Source organism: Corythoichthys intestinalis, chromosome 10 (assembly GCF_030265065.1).
Source record: "Corythoichthys intestinalis isolate RoL2023-P3 chromosome 10, ASM3026506v1, whole genome shotgun sequence".
Classification (NCBI taxonomy): domain Eukaryota; kingdom Metazoa; phylum Chordata; class Actinopteri; order Syngnathiformes; family Syngnathidae; genus Corythoichthys; species Corythoichthys intestinalis.
Window position 1 is genome coordinate 49891032 of NC_080404.1, and position 18375 is coordinate 49909406.

The 18375-nt window shown below is 38.8% G+C and overlaps 1 protein-coding gene across 1 annotated transcript in view; it reads right to left on the reverse strand.

Annotated features, from left to right (window-relative positions):
• Positions 1-17983, reverse strand: part of lrpprc (leucine-rich pentatricopeptide repeat containing) — a 206875-nt gene extending 188892 nt beyond the window's left edge. The window contains exons 1-8 of the mRNA XM_057849140.1: positions 17784-17983; positions 15653-15855; positions 11833-11955; positions 9176-9297; positions 8997-9055; positions 3748-3834; positions 2150-2276; positions 1932-2076 (exon numbers count right to left, since the gene is read on the reverse strand). Coding sequence (XP_057705123.1) covers positions 1932-2076; positions 2150-2276; positions 3748-3834; positions 8997-9055; positions 9176-9297; positions 11833-11955; positions 15653-15855; positions 17784-17962 — 1045 coding nt within the window. The 5' untranslated portion in view covers positions 17963-17983. The remainder of the gene's footprint in view (positions 1-1931; positions 2077-2149; positions 2277-3747; positions 3835-8996; positions 9056-9175; positions 9298-11832; positions 11956-15652; positions 15856-17783) is intronic.
• Positions 17984-18375: the final 392 nt, after the last annotated feature.

An 18375-nucleotide genomic window follows, 5' to 3' on the forward strand; every position in this document is an offset into this window, starting at 1 on the left:
CACTTTCAAAAGCATTGCAACGCCTCTTTAATTAATCGACAATTCTTTAAAAAAACATCTCGCATAAATATTATAGTACACAACAATATATAATAGTATTAAAATAATTATTCATTTTTCATAAAGGGTGTCATTTAAAGCTATTCTTAGTGTAGAATCTGAATTCTGAAGTGTGCAAGATTAACTCCAGAAATCTTTATTTATATGCTTAACATGAAGTGCTTTTATTTTGAAATGTTCGCCGGAAGTAAAACGCTAACCGTAAGCTTTACACTACGAAAAATAGTGCACTTTTCGTCATTGCATGTGGTGTCAGTAATAGATTTTTTTTTCTTCATTTTTTTAATTTGCAAATGCTCTTAACCAGCGATTTTTTTATGTTTGAAGTGTCACCTTTTAACTGCAAGTTTGCATTTTGGAGAAGACTGCCAATGTTTTATAGCTGGCTAAAGTAGGTTGTCTTTTTTCACCATTAGCCTCGATGTAGCACTGTTGTTTACAGTGTTTAATATAGATGTGTTTCTTTATTTTGTATACCTGAACTATAATTCTACGACGTGTTGATGACTAATAAACATCTGTGTAAGGAACTGGTGTCTCATATGCACGCAGCGATAAAATGCAGCCGTGAAAATTCCAGCCTTCATTTTTATTTACCGTTTTTTTTTTTTTTTTAATTCAGGATAATTAATGCACTTTGTATTTTCTGCTACAAACAAAATAATGTTTATAAAGTTATACTTTATTGTAAGTTGGTCTATATTTCTTTTTTCCCCTTTAATATTAAAAAAGACAATGTAATGCAGAAGTGTACTTATAATTAGGGTTGTTCCGATCATGTTTTTTTGCTCCCGATCCGATCCCGATCATTTTAGTTTGAGTATCTGCCGATCCCGATATTTCCCAATCCGATTGCTTTTTTTTGCTCCCAATTCAATTCCAATCATTCCCGATAATTTTTCCCGATCATATACATTTTGGCTATGCATTAAGAAAAAAATTAATAAAACTCGGACGAATATATACATTCAACATACAGTACATAAGTACTGTATTTGTTTATTATGACAATAAATCCTCAAGATGGCATTTACATTATTAACATTCTGTCTGTGAGAGGGATCCACGGATAGAAAGACTTGTGACTTTGTATGTTGTTACTAAACATGCCATCTAGTGTATTTGTTGAGCTTTCAGTAAATGATACTGTAGGCATGCCCAAATGCATGATGGGAAGTGGAACCATGACAGTGCGTAGTGCTACCAATTGCGTTGGGAAATAGCATAAGGTGCTAAGATAAAGATCAATTGCTACCTTGCTTCCCATTATATTTCTAATCAAAGGAAGAGGGATTGTTAGGCTTTACCCAATTAAAAATAGGCTCCAAAGCCTGCCAAAATTCACTCTACTCATTTTACACTGGCTTTTATCTCTCTATATAGGTAAAACGGCGCCATTACAGATTGAGTGCGACAATGCGTGAGTGGGTCGTGCAACGCATGCATTAATTGCGTTAAATATTTTAACGTGATACATTTTTTTTTAAATTAATTACCGCCGTTATCGGGATAAATTTGATAACCCTACCTTAAGTCTACACTAAAGACTCGGGATGAGTGTAACATATTATGTCCGTAACGTTAAATACAATTAGAAAACGATTTAATTAAAAAATATATACATATATTTATAAAAGGCATGGCCGATATTTTTTTGCCTATTCCGATACTTTGAAAATGATGTGATTGGACCCGATCGATCGTCGTCGGACATCTCTACTTATAATAATAATGATTCTATTTGCAGTGCCGGCAGAGATTTGGGGGGCGCGCAAAACATTAACGTCTTCATGGGGAGTGGGGCGCAGCAGAAAATAATTGAGAAGCACTGAAGTAAATGAAAGACGGGGGTGTTGCATATACAAGCGCACCTGGAATGTAGCCCCTGTCATGCCTCAAGCGTTCCACCATTTCAGGGATGTGTTGCTTATGCCCGGCCTTGGCCAGCGTAGAGATAACGTTCATGATGTCTCTGTCCATCAGGTTGCAGTCAGCGGTCTCCGCCTCCTCCAGCGTCTGACGTGGTATGGGCGTAATTATTGATAAAAACATTTGAGCATTGAATGCGTAATCTAATAAAGTCACAAACCTTCTTCAGACTGTCCATGTCTCCCTTCTCAGCATAGCCATTCAACAAACACACAAATGTGTCAGGACCCGGCTGGATTCCAGCTCCCCGCATGACAGACAGGATGTTCTTTGCGCTTTCGATGTCACTATGACATACAAATGTATCGAGATTACATTTAAAGTGGCCAAAAAATGTCACATTTCTGTATATTTCTGCATATTCACATAACGACGTAAGCAATTACTGCATCAGGACCTTATTTGTGTGCTCCATTAATCCAGTACTTCTCAAATGGCGGGGCGCGCCGAGCGATGCCAGGGGTGGCGCGAGTGACCTCGGGGAACATGCTTTTTTTTTTTTTTTTTTTTTTTTGCTGTACTAGAATAAAGTGTACTTGCACATCCACTCCGTGGGTGGCAGTGGTGCTCTCATTTTCATAGTGCGTGCAGTATTTTTGAAGTAAGCAAGAGCACACGGAAGAGACTCATGCAGAGCTGGACTCACGCAGCGACCCACTGTCTTCTCCGGTTCTCACGTGTCCGGCTGAGAAGTGCCGTTTTCGGCTTGGGATCGTCACGACCACCGCACTCACCTACGGTTCTCCCTCGGCCACCGAGAATGCGCTTTTTTTCGGGCCGTTTGCCTTTTGGCTTTGACTTTTAATACAGTGGGAAATGAGGAAAGACCACTGTTTACTGAGTCTAAAAATGATTATAGCGGAGAGTCTGAAGCCAAATCAGTTAAGACGCCACTTAAAGACATTAGACCTCAATCTCATTGATAAGCCGCTTGATTGTTTTTCAGCGAAAACGTGCCGAATATTGCCAATTGTCACAATCGTCCCGCTTTGTCAGTGTTATATCAGTAAACCAGTGAGCACTGTGGTGAATCAGCGAAAATAAAAACTTTCCTTCTGTCCAAAGACACTTTTTTCCACCTTCTATTCAGTTTTGTTTTTTTCCGTCAAATTTTTTGGCATGTTGTCCTGAAGAGTAAATGTTTCGAATCAATTTGAATTTGTTATTATTTACTGATTTTATTACATTTTATTTTTCAGTATCAAATGGTCAAAAATGTACCTTGAGTGTATCTTTACAGTTTGGATGTGACTTTTTTTTTTTTTTTTTTTTTTTTTAACTTCAGGCAAATTGATGCGCGTTAAGTCTTTTCTGTTACAAGCAAAACAATGTTAATAAAGTTATACTTTATTATAAGTTGATCTATGTTACTTTTTTTCTTTAATAGAAAAACAAGGACACAATGTTAGGCTGAGGCGTACTTATAATCGTAATATTATAGACAAATGATACTATTTACAGTGGCGGCAGAGAGTTGGGGGGGGCGCGAAACATTTACGTCTTCCTTGGGGGGGCGTAACAGAAAATAATTGAGAAGCACTGCATTAATCAAACCATACACCAACCTAAAGAGGAAATATGATTGCAGTCTCTAAGAAATTAGACATGCAAGGAGTAAATTTGGGTTTAACCAGAGTGCTGTGTGTTCATCATAAGGTAGATAAAATATGCAAATAATAGCAAAATAATAATGAAAGGTAAAAAGAAAACCCTATGACCATTTTCAAAACAGACATTTTAAAAATCAGCAGCTCTCACCCTGCACGTGCGTGGCCTGTTACCAGAGCGTTGAAAACAGCTTCAGTGATAGGGAGGTCTTTAGTCTTCATGAAACCCAAAATTTTGCTAGAAATAAATACATTACACAGGCAATTATAAATTAAAACTTCCATAATACTTCCACGATAAAAACTTTAGTCAGCGATACATTGTCTTATAAATAAATGCCGATATGCGATATTGTTGATTTTAAAAAATTTAAAAAATTCAACCACTAATGTAGTGACAATACATCCTAATAAATCACCCATTCAAATGCAATCAATTCTAAAATTAAAAAAAATATGAATATAAAAAAAAACAACAACAAACAATTAACCATGACATATTATTTAATAAACTCCAACTATATGGTCTTAGAGGAATAGTGCTTGAATGGGTAAAAAGTTATTTTAAGGGGAAGTAGCAGTTCGTCAAATTGGGTGATTATTCATCATCATGTTTGGATATTATGTGTGGTGTCCCCCAGGGGTCAGTATTATGCCCCAAATTCTTTCTGTTGTACATAAATGATTGCCTGGTATACCAGACTCACCGCCGTTTCAGCGATTGAGTCTGGCGACCGTCCGGCGGATCAAATTCCGAGGGCGGAGCAAGCTAGAGGCGTGCGAAATTTACGATTCATAGATTATTCTCGATTCCGCCGTGGAAGATTCGAGAACGATTCATAAACATCCAAATTCCCATTATTGAATTATACCAGGCAAAGCGGAAATAAAACACAGTCAGCGCGGTCTTTGGGACGCCGCGGTCTTCAGGACGCAATGAGGAACTGACCGAGAGTAAATATCTTGTTCAACTCATGCTGCTAGATAAAAAAAACAAAACAAAAAAAAAAACAATAATACCTGGCTAAGGCAGACAGCCGCTACAAACAGCAACCGGTTGCTAGTTGCTACAAACATACGGCAACATATGGCTATGGTAGATATCACATATTGTAGAACTAGATGTGAAATGACAGTAACGACAGTGTTGGAACAAATACAAAGAACTGGATGCGAAATGACGGACTTGCCGCCATCTTAAAGCAGTACACTTCTCTAGAAGGCTCTGTTGTAGCAAACCTAATTACTTTTTATCTAAAATATCCCTAAATCGGCAAAATCTTGACTTTAATCTATCTTTAAATGATGAAACAGTTTTAAAACTTTGACATGTCGGAAGTAGACAGATGGGAAATTATGGAATAACGGGAAGAATTTTAACAACTTTAACGGTTGATTTACAACATTAAATTAATTGAACGTAGCTTAAAGCTTTTGATACATAATGGGGACTTGAGTATTTTATTTACTGTTTTTAACTGTTAACTTGATACTAAAATAGTTTGGTTTAGCCTGAGAGGATTTTTGAACAATTTTGGAACTCGTGTACAAAACATTAAAAGTGTGGTGGGGTGCATCAATAATCGATTTATAATCGAATCGGAGCCTCTGAATCGTAATCGTAATCGAATCGTTAGGTGCTCAAAGATTCCCAGCACTAGAGCAAGCCACAGCAAACAGACAGCGGAGTGGACCAATCAGCGACGGGCAGACATGACGTTGTTAAAGCGACAAGTAATTAGCGTGAGCGGAGAATGGGGACGTTTATTCAACATGGCTAGCGCGAGCTATGGTGACTGTTGTCAATGACTTGCGTCGATGTGTTTTTGGTAATTTAAAACTGGTTTTACCGCGGATTGGAACATATTCTCGGCTCTCCCGTTCGCCATCTGTGTTGTTGTAGAGACGACTTTCGGCGCGCAAGAGTGACGTTACTCATTAAGAACACGTCACGCAAATAAACGAATCTGATTGGACGGTTGATTTTGTACTTGTTCGAGAGGCCGTTAATGGGCTGGGTCCCAGACTAATTCTCACAGTGTTTGAAAAATACAGGGAGAATAGTCTGGCGGTGCCAGGCAACATAAATGCTGTATGTTATGTTGAAATTCGGGTCTCCAGTCAAGCCGCACGGAAACAGCGACAGCCAAACAAAGTGCTGCTCTGCTGATGCTGCTTCGCGCGCGCCAACCGGGAAGGCGGAATTTCGCGCGTTCATCTCTGATGTTAGCCTTTGTACTGACTCCATGTTCCAAAAGTTTGAAAAAGACTCGCTGAAAGCAGGTTGACAATTTATTCGTCGACAATGGTCAAAAACAAGGCAAGAACAGACGACGGAGGGACAATTCTGGATCCAACACAAGGCCACATGTTTCCAAGCAGCAAAAATCTGTCTTATCTCAGTGTCCAGTGTTTTTTTAAGTCCGAAGGTGTGTCCAGGCGTTGCTTTTGGGTCCTCCCCTCTGTGGGCGGTTTTGGGCGGCTTAGGTTCGTGCGCCGATGGGACGTGGTTGCCACCGCGACCGATGCTGGTCTTGACGTCTCAAGCGCCCGCTATCAACTTTGTTATCCGGGCTGGCTCTACTTGTTTTAGGACAAAGAGTGCTTTGTCCTTGCAAAACTGATTTGCAAGTTTTGGTGCGTCAATCTTGCTCGTGACCCATATGTTGGGCTTCTATGATAAGTTGTCGTTGTGTATCTATGCTGCTTTTCATTAAACTAAAGTGTGCTATTTATTTTATATTAGGTGCAGTCCTACAGTAAATATGAGAAATGATACTATTCCATGGTTAATTATATTACGTGTGTTCGAGTAATGCAAACAGACGGTGCCTACGAGAAATGGTACCATTTTTCCTTTTCCCCCTCAGGAGCCCCGATAAGGTGATTAACTTTGCTGTGTCAAGGGCACTGAGTGAAGGCTGCCTAAACTATAGTTAGATGAATGTGTTAGACTAATGCAAACAATAATATGGTGTGTTCGAGAATGGTACCTTTTCCCCTTCAGTATTAATGTAAGATTTCCAACCTATTGCACTTTGTGTTATTTGCTGATGACACTAATATTTTTCACTCAGTGCATAACATATTAAATTCAATTAAATTCAATAAACTTTATTTCAATTCCAGGAGGAAATAATAACAGAAATAAACAAATTAAAAATATGGTTCCGTAATAATAAATTATCATTAAATTTAGAGAAGACAAAAATAATATTTGGGAACGAAAAACAATGCACAGTTGTGGGTAATAATAGAAGGGATTAGGCCTGAATGATATTGGAAAAAACTATTGCTGTGATTTTTTGGGGGGTTTGCGATATATTGCGATATTATATTGCGATATTAAAAAATATATACATATATATATCTCGGACTGCGAATTAGACCGCGTGTGTGATACTTGGACAGGCTCAAAGGAAAAAGGGAGTCTGAACAGGTACGCCAAAAAAACATATGGCAAAAAATCGGAATTGTGCATTAGGACCTGCGGTATGAACCTAGCCTTAGTTAGCTAGCTAGTTATGAAGTAGGTTAATTTGTTGATAAATCATGATAAAGAATCATGAAATACACACAAAATACTATATGGACATAATACTTACAGTACACGTATCAGCTCTTGCTGTGTAAAATAATCTTCTTAAGAGATGTCACTTTTTACATACTGTACCTAGTCTGTGTGGCCCACGGTAAATTTATTCCTGACAGCCAAAGTTGATAACAATGAAAGATTCCCATTGGATTCCATAGAAAATGCATGTGGGTCATTTTTGACCCAGTTGTGGAAGCTTAAGGGAGTAATACAAAAATGACAATTTCTTCAAATGTATAAAAATTTCATCAAAAATTTGAATGGCATTATATCAAAAACATGTTTTTTGAGGACTACCTGGAATATGAACTGATAACAATTTTTCATTCCAAAGATATTTCAAGAAAACAACCTCACCAGGTCATTTTTGACCCACTTATGGATCTAAGGGTTAAACGATAAATCGTTCAGGCTGAGAAGGGATTGAAATTGAGAGTTCATGACATCAGAAACCCTCACCGGAAGTACGTTCACTAAGCCGTTGACTGTTAGCTTTACACTCGGTTAAAAAAATTGTGCACTTGTCATCATGCATGTGGTGTCAGTTGTCGATTTTTTTTTCTTGTTTTCTGCATCGTTTGCAAATAATGTAAACCAGCGAGTTTTCATGTTTGAAGTTTGCACATTGTCACTTTTCCAGTAGCCTCAATGTAGCAGTGTTGTTTTCGTAAACGATGATAACGAAAATATTTCGTCGACGAACAATTTTTTCATGAGGATGACGTCACGATGACGCGCTCAAAAGGAGTCTTGGGAGACTAAAACATAACGAGATGGATGCAATTTGTCGTTTGATGACACGAGAACAAAATGAAAATTCGCTATAATTTCCGTCAAATTCACAATGTGTGGTATTCTCTTATTATATGTATAGTTAGCACGCATTTAACAGTGTTTGGTCATGTCACTCATGTGATGTGCTGCCCCCCCCCCCACCCCACACACACACACACACACATAAACGCTTACTCACAGGCCGGTGAGCAAGTCTGTGCTCAATCCAGGCTCATTTTGTGAAACATATGTGTCAGGTGCTGCTTGGTAAGTTTTGCTTTCTTATCTTGGATAGTTATGCCATGTTGCTTTAGCCTTTAAAGGTCTGTGCTGAGTGATCATCACAGGCTAAACTAACTTATAGCATTAGCATCGCGTTCACGTTAGCAATAGGATTTAGCGAGGTGACTCTGTGTCTTCTTAAACTCTAATAATGTGCTGTTTTCCAGCTGAGTGTGTACAGTATTATCATGATGAAACTGGTGATATCATTTTAGACTATACAGTTATGTGCTCTGTCATGTTCATTCAAAATTGTTGGAAACATTCTTATTTATTCATGGACTAAAACTGTTAGAGTTTATAAACAAAAACATTTTGAGAATTGTCGACGAGACGAAATTTGTCTGCGTTTTCGCTGACTAAACCTAGACGAAGACGAACACATTTTGAAATGACTAAAATATGTCTAGGACTAATAAGTATTCTCGTCCAAAAGACTAAGATGAAAATAAAAATGGCTGCCAAAGACAGCACTGCAATGTAACAATGCTAATGTTTTACAATGTTAAATATAGATGTGTTTTCTTATTTTGTATGTCTGAACTTTAGTTCTACAGCGTGTTGATGACCAATAAACATCTGTTAAAGGAACTGGAGCCTCGTATGTAATCAACATGCACGTTTGCAGAGTGCACACAGCACACGCAAAACAAACGCACCCGGTGATAAATTCCAGCCAGGAAAATTACTGACCTCATTTTGATTCACCGTGCGATTAACTGACTTTTTGCATATCGTGTCAGGCTTACCTGGCACCCTCAATGTCTCCATCCTGGCAGTATGCTGCAATGAGTCTCTGGTAGGTAACCTATGAAGACAAATGTGTGGGTAGTAATGGGATAAACAAAACAAAAACAAATCTCAACTGTACAATTTTTGCAGTAACAATATCCAATATGTGATTCGCCAGTTGTATTCTTTTTCTTACTCTGTTAGGTATTACGCTGGCCGCCTCCATCTTGGCCAGGAAGTCGGTGGGTGAGAACTTGAACTCGTTCTGCAGGTAGACTTTAAGTAAAGCGTTGTAGTGACTCACGTCATACTGCGCACCTTGGGGGACATCAAAACAAAACAAACATGATGACAATTGCTCTTCAAATGTTTCACCATAACTTCACATCATTGCTATCATATAAATACTGTATAAAAACCATCAGTCCAAAAGGTGTCACGTGAGAAAAACTGCTTGAAAAGGAGACAATGCCAGACATAATTTGCATTTGAACAGGTGAGTTGATTCCAAAATAGATGTGGTGGAAATTCAGGTGTAAAAAAAATGGCCATTGAGTGACTAGCTAATAAAATGACCTTTCTTTTTCATTCATTAAGGGGTAGTCACTCATTTTTGTGCTACTTACCGAAATGCTTCACGATGACCGACAAAGAAAATATAGTCTTTTCATCCCGCTTTGGCTCGGTGTTGTTCGGCTATGTTCATTCCCCTTTAAGAAAGCAGTCAGTGTGCTTACGTATGAAGTCGCATGGTTATCAGGAACACAAACAGAAGCCCTGTAGGCTAACGCTAGCGGCAAACGCTACAAGCAAATGTGATGGAGTCGGGCTTATGGGAGCTTCGCCAAACTTTCACCCGACATTAAGTACTCTCCAGACGGGCTTTCACCCGCTTTCCTCCCTGGTTCACACGATTTCAGGAGCGTGTGTTTTCAGTGCTTTCTACTGATAGCCAGGCCACAGGCTAACGCTAGTGGCTAACAGCAGCTACAAATGAACGTAATGGAGTCGTATAGCGGTTCTAACCTTGTCGAAACGGCTGAACTTAATGAGTGGATTGTACAAGGACTGCATCTAGCAATTAGTATGTCGCGTTATTTTGTTTCTGTGTGTGTGTGTGTGTGTGTGTGTGTGTGTGTGTGTGTGTGTGTGTGTGTGTGTGTGTGATTTCGTTGATATCTTTTATGAAAAATAAATAAATAAATAAAATCCAACAGTGACTGTTTCATGGCCACAGCTATTTTTCTGAATGTGCTTGCTTAATTCTCTGTCATTACTGCCATCAAAAAATCTTAAATTTTTCATTGGCACCAGAGCAAAAACCTGAAACCTTAAAGTAAATACTTGTGTTGAGTAATTATGTCAAAGCAGCCATTAACAGTAAGTTGTTTGAAGTGAACTGTTCAAGCTGTAAGGTAGAGATGTCCCGATCGGTCGGCATCCCGATCGGTCGGCATCCCGATTGATCGGGTCCGATCACGTCATTTTCAAAGTATCGGAATCGGCAAAAAAATATCGGCCATGCCTTTTTTAAATTTTAATTTTTATTTTTTAATTAAATCGTTTTCTAATTGTATTTAACGTTACAAACATAATATGTTACACTCATCCAGAGTCTTTAATTTAGGCTTAAGGTAGGGTTATCAAATTTATCCCGATAACAGCGGTAATTAATTTTTAAAAAAATGTATCACGTTAAAATATTTAACGCAATTAATGCATGCGCTGCACGACCCACCCACGCATTGTTGCGCTCAATCTGTAATGGCGCTGTTTTACTTATATAGAGAGATAAAAGGCAGCGTAAAATGAGTAGAGTGAATTTTGGCAGCCTGTGGAGCCTTTTTTTAATTGGCTATAGCCTTACAATCCCTCTCCCTACGATTAGAAATATCATGGGAAGCAATGTGGGGAAGCAAGGTAGCAAATGATCTTTTTCTTAACACCTTAAATTATTTCCCAACGCCGAGAAGATATATCAATTGGTAGCACTACAAACAGTCATGGTTCCACTTCCCATCATGCACTTGGGCATGGCTACAGTATCATTTACTGAAAGCTTAACAAATACACTATATGGCAATATTTAGTCACAATATACAAAGTCACAAGTCTTTCTATCCGTGGATCCCTCTCACAGAAAGAATGTTAATAATGTAAATGGCATCTTGAGGATTTATAGTCATAATAAACAAATACAGTACTTATGTACTGTATGATGAATGTATATATTCGTCTGAGTTTTATTCATTTTTTTCTTAATGCATTGCCAAAACGTATATGATCGGGAAAAATTATCGGGAATGATTGGAATTGAATCGGGAGCAAAAAAAAAAAAAAAGCAATCTGATCGGGAAATATCGGGATCGGCAGATACTCAAACTAAAACGATCGGGATCGGATCGGGAGCAAAAAAACATGATCGGAACAACCCTACTGTAAGGCTTTTGTGTTACAATGACATGTTTGCACAGTTGTATTGATTTTTATAATGTTGTACATTGTTCAAGCCATACCAGCTGTTATAAATGTTCATACTTGAATTGGTATTGTTTACAAGAAATTGTTATATACTTAATGTTTAGACTGCATGTACAATTGTTAAACATGTTAAACTGAAAGCTGGTAAATAAATCAACGAAAAACAGTTCATTTGTATTTCATGCATTGATTCAGATTTTCTAATAATATAACAGTCCGCTTGGACGAATTTGTCGTCATTAATCGTTGTCTAGGTAAATCTGCCCAATTAACGTGAGACATACTTAAGGCCATATTGCCTAGTACCTACTTGTTTGAATGTTGCACATTGCAATACATTATTAAAAATTTCAAATTTGTGATTCGTCTCACCGAGCTCCTGAAGTTTATCCCAGAAGCGGTGAGCCAGTTCGGTGCGCTCCTCCAGTGCCATTTCTGGGAGGAGAGAGCCGCAGCTACGCAGCAGTAGAAGGGCATGGTTACCACTAGGATAACCTGTAATAACACAGAAAGTGTTTTATTATTAGTAGTAGTAAATACGAGAACGATGCAGTGCCACTGTAGTCAGTAACAGAGTACAAAGAAAAACCTTCCACCTTACTTCTACATTTGATACAGAGGTAGTCTCCTGGTTACGACACGAAACAGATCACCAATGGACTCATTTGAAGTATATGAATGGTGGTCTGTTTTGGTGTTCAGAATCCACAATACTTCTGCCAGCAGGGTTTTCGTTCTACGCATTCCCGATGCAGAGGTGGGTGTTCTTGAAAATTAAGACCACAGTGAAAAAATTCCAGACTTACAACAGCTAATTTAATACTTTTAATACCTTTAATAATAGAAAACTAAATTCAATGCTTTTTTAATACTTTTAATAACCCGCGGGTACCATGTAATAGACCCTACTCACCTACGTCACAAAATGACGTGTCGCTGTATCCGGCCGCCATATTGTACCTATTTTTTAGACCTATTCTCATTGTTTTCAATTAGTCGTGCAAGTTATAGAGCAATTCATGGAAGCCCCGGTGTTATCTGACGCTGTAAACTCATTGGATGCGTTGCATAAAAGGCGTTACGTGGAAAAGCTTCAGTTTATCCATTCGCCAGATCCGTATTTGATGCCTAAATCGATGTTTTTTGACCCGCTGTCTTCGCCATCTTTGCCTGACCCTGATATTTACAACTATCTTGTCCACACAAAATCAGCCTATTCTCACGAAAGTTTGAAAAACTTTAAGAGCTTGGAGGCTTATAAATGCTACGTTGCTGGTTGGGTGAAACAGGTCCTCGTACACGAAAATTCGGCAGGAATCTTGTGCTCGGAAGGTGAGTTACGAAATTTTCAATTCAAAATCTTTTGTTCTTGCTAACATCCACTGTCAAGTCTAATGTATTTCATGTCATTTGTCAATGGAGCTAGGGCTTTTAATGTTTATATGGTTTAGCGATAGCACTCTCACTACATACATATATAATATGTAATAAATATGAAGTGCGATAGCACTACTCCAGATTGTCCCTAGTTGAATTTATTTTTTGGCTTTTGACCTCAATAGTGAAATTGTAAATTAATTGTATGACAACTGTCTGATTATCCCCTTATAATTATATATTTTCAGGTAGTTCATTCACAACGTCTGAGTGTATGTTGTCGGCGATTAGCCTAGCAATGATCTTAATTGTGGTTGTCAGCCCAAAACCCTCTAAATATATATTAAATGCATCTTACCAGATATAAAATGACTACTACATAATCTGTGGTAGTCGTTTGGAGCCCAGTTTTCTCGTCGAATTGCAGCAGTCAATCTCGGTCTCCTCTCCGGGTCTCTCGGAATACGGTAAAACTTCAAGTCTCTCCGTCTGTCTTCTCTGTTTTTGCAACCGACCGCCACACACGCCTTCACCATTTTGATTATTAATGTTAACGAGCAGAAAAACACGCCATAATAGGAGGAATTTACGAAGCGCTAATGCATTAACATGACGAGTATACGGACAACATTGCGCGGGGGCGTGGCTGTGACGTCACGTGAGTAGGGTCTATAGAAGTAGTGGTATGTGTTTGACATTAAATCAGTTTGATCATATCTTGTTTAAGTCCGGTTCTATATTACCTAGAGCACACGATGAAGAGCGCTTGTGTACACACTAGGCCTGAACGATATATCGTTTAAACATCGCCATCGCGATGTGCGCATGCGCAATAGTCCCATCGCAAGGACGTGCGATAGTTTTTTCATTTCATTTTTATAAATCCACAAACGTTTGTTTTGAGCAAGGAGCGAGAAGGAGAGTGCACACAGTCTGTCATTCTCTCCAGCTCGCAGTCATCCGCTCCTCCCCCTCCCCTGCTAGAGCGGAGTGGAGGGAGGAGGGGCCGAACAGCAGAGCGGAGGGAGGAGGGGCCGTTTTCAAAGTGAAAGCAAGCAATCAAGCAGCACGTTTAATAGGGAAGACTGTCTCCAAAAGGAGTTTTGGAAGTATTTTGGCTATCGACAAGAATATAAGGAACAAAAAACAGCCCTGTTGACAGTGCCTCGCCATGGTTGCCTCAACAAGAAGTAATCCGTCGAACATGTGGGACCATTTAAAACGCAGGTATCTATGCATTCCTGCTACGAGCTTCCCATCAGAGGCTTTTTAGTACAGGTGGGAACATTGTTACGTGCCAACGTTGTTGTCTCAAGCCTGCAATGGTGGATAAACTAGTAGTCTTGGCCAAAAACCTATGAGACCCAGTTGAGAATTGCTGAGCAAGGAAGGTGGACGATATGCAGACAAATACATAAATTTGGGAGTTAAAATGGTTCTGTTATTCATCAGTTATTTGCTGTTATTCGGTTCAATTATTTACAAGTTCAATTGAGTTTCTGTTTCTTTTATATTTAAATTAACTGTAAATCGTATTTTTCAAATAACTATAGTACAGCTGCACATAAAGTTTTGATACTTAATATTTTTAAAATATTTTTACAACTTTGTTGCAGTTTTGCAGTTCTATATTGTTATATTTTGTGCAAACAACTCAGGGGACTAATGCACTTGCACTTTTGACAGATTTAATATTTAAGTTCAAATATGTTGACAACTTTATTGTTTTACTGAGGTTCTTATTTATTGTTATAGTTTGTGAACAACTCTTATTTGTCATATTTAATATTTTTGTTCAAATATGTTTACAACTTTGTTGTTATTTTACCGAAGTTGTTATTTATTGTTATATTTTGTCAAAAACTCAGGGGACGAATGCACCTGCTCTTTTATTTGTCATTTAATGTATTTGCTGCTGTTGAAGTGTCAAATATTGTGTTCAAGAAATTATCTATTTTGTGCAGACATGGCTTCCTGGATCCCTTCATAATAATACAGCAATCTTAATCATTCACAAATGAAACGGTATTATATGAATACACTGTGGTCACGGTGTGTCATGCAAAGTATTTCCAAACAGCTATTCAAGTCATCTAGTGAATATTTCTTTAAAATTTTTTTTTTTTTTTTTTTTTTTTTACTATCGCAATATAATATCGCAATATATTGCACACCTAAAAAAAATCGCAACAATAGTTTTTTCCAATATCGTTCAGGCCTAGTACACACGAAGAAGCGAGTTGTGCAGCCAAGTGAGAGGGAGGGCAAAAATTAAAGCTGGAAGCCTGCGCACACATTGTTGCTTGCGAGGCATCCGCAGAGGAAACACCTATAAACAACACCTTTCATACTGTTTATTGTGCGTTTTACTTGGGGCGAGTATGTGTGATTGTTTTTGATGATGTGCAGACGCTAACTAATCGATGCTAATCATTTGTGTGGATTGTTATTGCTGTATCAGGAGCTAGCGATAAACGCAAATTTGAATTGCTGTTATTAAAAGATAAACTGCTTGAATTTCATTTTTATATTAGTTTCATTCTACAAGTGTTGATGTCATGTCGTCTAACATCGTCATTTCGGAGCTTAGCTCGCTGTCTAGCTCGAATTTAGCTCCAACTACGTGGCGAGGACCGTACAATGACGTATCATACGTGTTTTTGGATTGCTATTTTGCGATTTTGGGGGTACTTAAAGGGTTCATTTCTGACTCACGCAGAAATTCACGTTACGTCGCCAGCGTAGGAACGGAACTCGTTCGCAACCCGGGGACTACCTGTAATTAATTTTGGGTATGTATATATGGCAAAGTTACCCGTCCTGCAGATATCATGGAAGATGCGCTGCAGCATGGTCTTGGTGATCCGACCTGTCCTTTTCACCGAATTATCCAGCTTGGCCAGAGCCCAGTCGAAGTGCTGGGCCTGTTTAGATTGCACCGCAATACTGGGCTCGTCTTTTTTCTCTGTGGCGATGGCATAGCTGCGCACGCATCCTGCTGCATGTGGCCACACAGGACTGGGGAGGGAAAAGTATTAAACAAACCAACAATTACGAGTGCAAGCATCTTTACCCCCCAATATACAGTGGTGAGAAAAAGTATCTGAGCCTTTCGGAATTTCCCACATTTCTGCATAAAATCACCATCAAATATGATCTGATCCTTGTCAAAATCACACAGATGAAAAAAAACAGTATCTGCTTTAACTAAAACAACCCAAACATTTATAGGTTTTCATATTTTAATAGTGATAACATGCAAACAATGACAGAAGGGGGAAAAAAATAAGTGAACCCTCTGCCTAAAGAGACTTAAAGAGCAATTGAAACCAATTTTTACACACACAAAAAAAAAAAAAAAAACCTCAGTCAGGTGTGTGCCCAATCACCGATGAGTGGTTTAAAGCTGCCCTGTCCACAATAAAACACACACCTGGCAAGAATTGTCTTGATAAAAAGCATGGTCTGATGTGCATGATGGCTCGGTCAAGAGCTGTATAAAGACCTGTGATCAATGATTGTTGATTTGTATAAAGCTGGGAAAGGATACAAAACCATCTCAAAAAGTCCGGATGTTCATCAATCGACAATCAAATAAGTTTTGTACAAATGGAGAGAGTTTGGCACTGTTGCTTCTCTCCAAAGCAGTGGCCATCCACCCAAAGATGACGCCAAGAGTTCAGCGCAGAATACTCAGAGAGGTAAAAAAGAACCCTAGAGTGTCTGCTAAAGACTTACAGAAATCACTGCCACAGTCCAATATCTTTGTGCACACATCAACTATATGTAAAACTATAGCCAAGAATGGTGTTCATGGGAGGACTGCGCGGAGGAAGCCACTGCTGTCTAAAAAAAAAACATTGTTGCTTGTTAATTGTTCACAAAAAGACACTTGGACACTCCACAAAATTTTGGGCAAAATATTTTGTGGACTGATGAAACCAAACTTGATTTGTTTGGGAGTAACATACAAAGTTATGTGTGGAGGAAAAATGGAACAGCTCACCAACATCAACACCTCATCCCCACCGTGAAGCACGGTGGAGGGAGCATCATGATTTGGGGCTGTTCTGCTACCTCTGGGCTTGGACAACTTGCAATCATTAATGGAAGAATTAATTCAAAGGTTTATCAGGATGTTTTGCGGGAAACCTGAGGCCTTCTGTCAGACAGTCAAAGCTAAAAAGAGGTTGGATGCTGCAACAAGACAATGACCCAAAACACAGAAGTAAATCAACTTCAGGATGGTTTCAGAAGAACAAAATCCACGTTCTGGAGTGGCCAAGCCAAAGCCCAGACTTGATCCTCATTGAGATGCTGTGGCATGACCTAAAGACAGCGATTCATGCCAGACATCCCAGGAATCTGACTAAGCTACAGCAGTTTTGGAGAGAAGAATGGGCGAAGATTAGTCCTGATCGAACAAAATATTAAATGTGATGGTTCACTTATCCCCCCCGTCATTGTTTGCATAATATCCTTATTAAAATATGAAAACCTATTAATGTCATGGTGGTTTTGGTTTAAGCAGTTTTTTCATCTGTGTGATTTTGACAAAGATCAGATCACATTTGATGGTGATTTTATGCTGAAATGTGAGAAATTCTAAAAGGTTCAGATACGTTTTCATCCCAGTTTACATTCATTCATTGCTTATCCTCACGAGGGAAGCAGAGTTGCCAGGGTCCAGGAGTTAAAATTTTCTAAGGATTGTTACGTACGTTATTTAACCCGGTTATGAAACAGGGTATTTGTGTCTGTATTTTACAATCGGTGACGTGAACGACAGTGACAAGAAACTATTCTCATCATGATATCATTACAATAACATGACTGCAAGTAAAAGGTAAAATCACGCTTATTTTTTGACTGTCATTGAGCCCCCAATGACATCTGCGCATCATGCTAACTCGCGTGGATGGCGGTGACCGTAGCTAAGTAGTTACCTGGAGGCGTTTTGCACAGTCGGGCGTTTATATTGCCTCAAAACCCCTGTCCTGCCAACACCGACACTTCCGCTATACAGCCGACTGAGTGGCGATCCATTTCTTCTTGTCCCAGCGATTTGTAGCAAGCTAGAAGGTGAAGATCTGAGGAACCGGGCTGATCTCAAGAGCGCGGCCATGTTTGCTGTGTCGCAGGCGTGAATGGCGAGCGAGACTTCCGTACTACATAATCAAAACACCGCGAGACTTATGCGTCTTTCAGCAGTTCACTGCAAAAGTGGCTCAAATTAGTGCAAAATTTTGGACTGAACGTCAAAAATATATCACATACCTGTCAAACCGAGGCCGTTGGCAATCTTACAAATAGTGACGTATGCCCTTACAATTTGGTGACTAATCTTACAACGTTGTGTAGGCTATAGCGTGCAATATAAAACAAAAAAACTCATTTTTTAAAATAATATGAATTTATTGGTAATATTGCAACATATAACCTGGTGCAATCAAATAACAATCAATTCCTACAGCCAAATCATGATTACTAAAATTAAAAGTGACTTTTGTTATAACCGTATGCAGGGGTGAAAGTGGG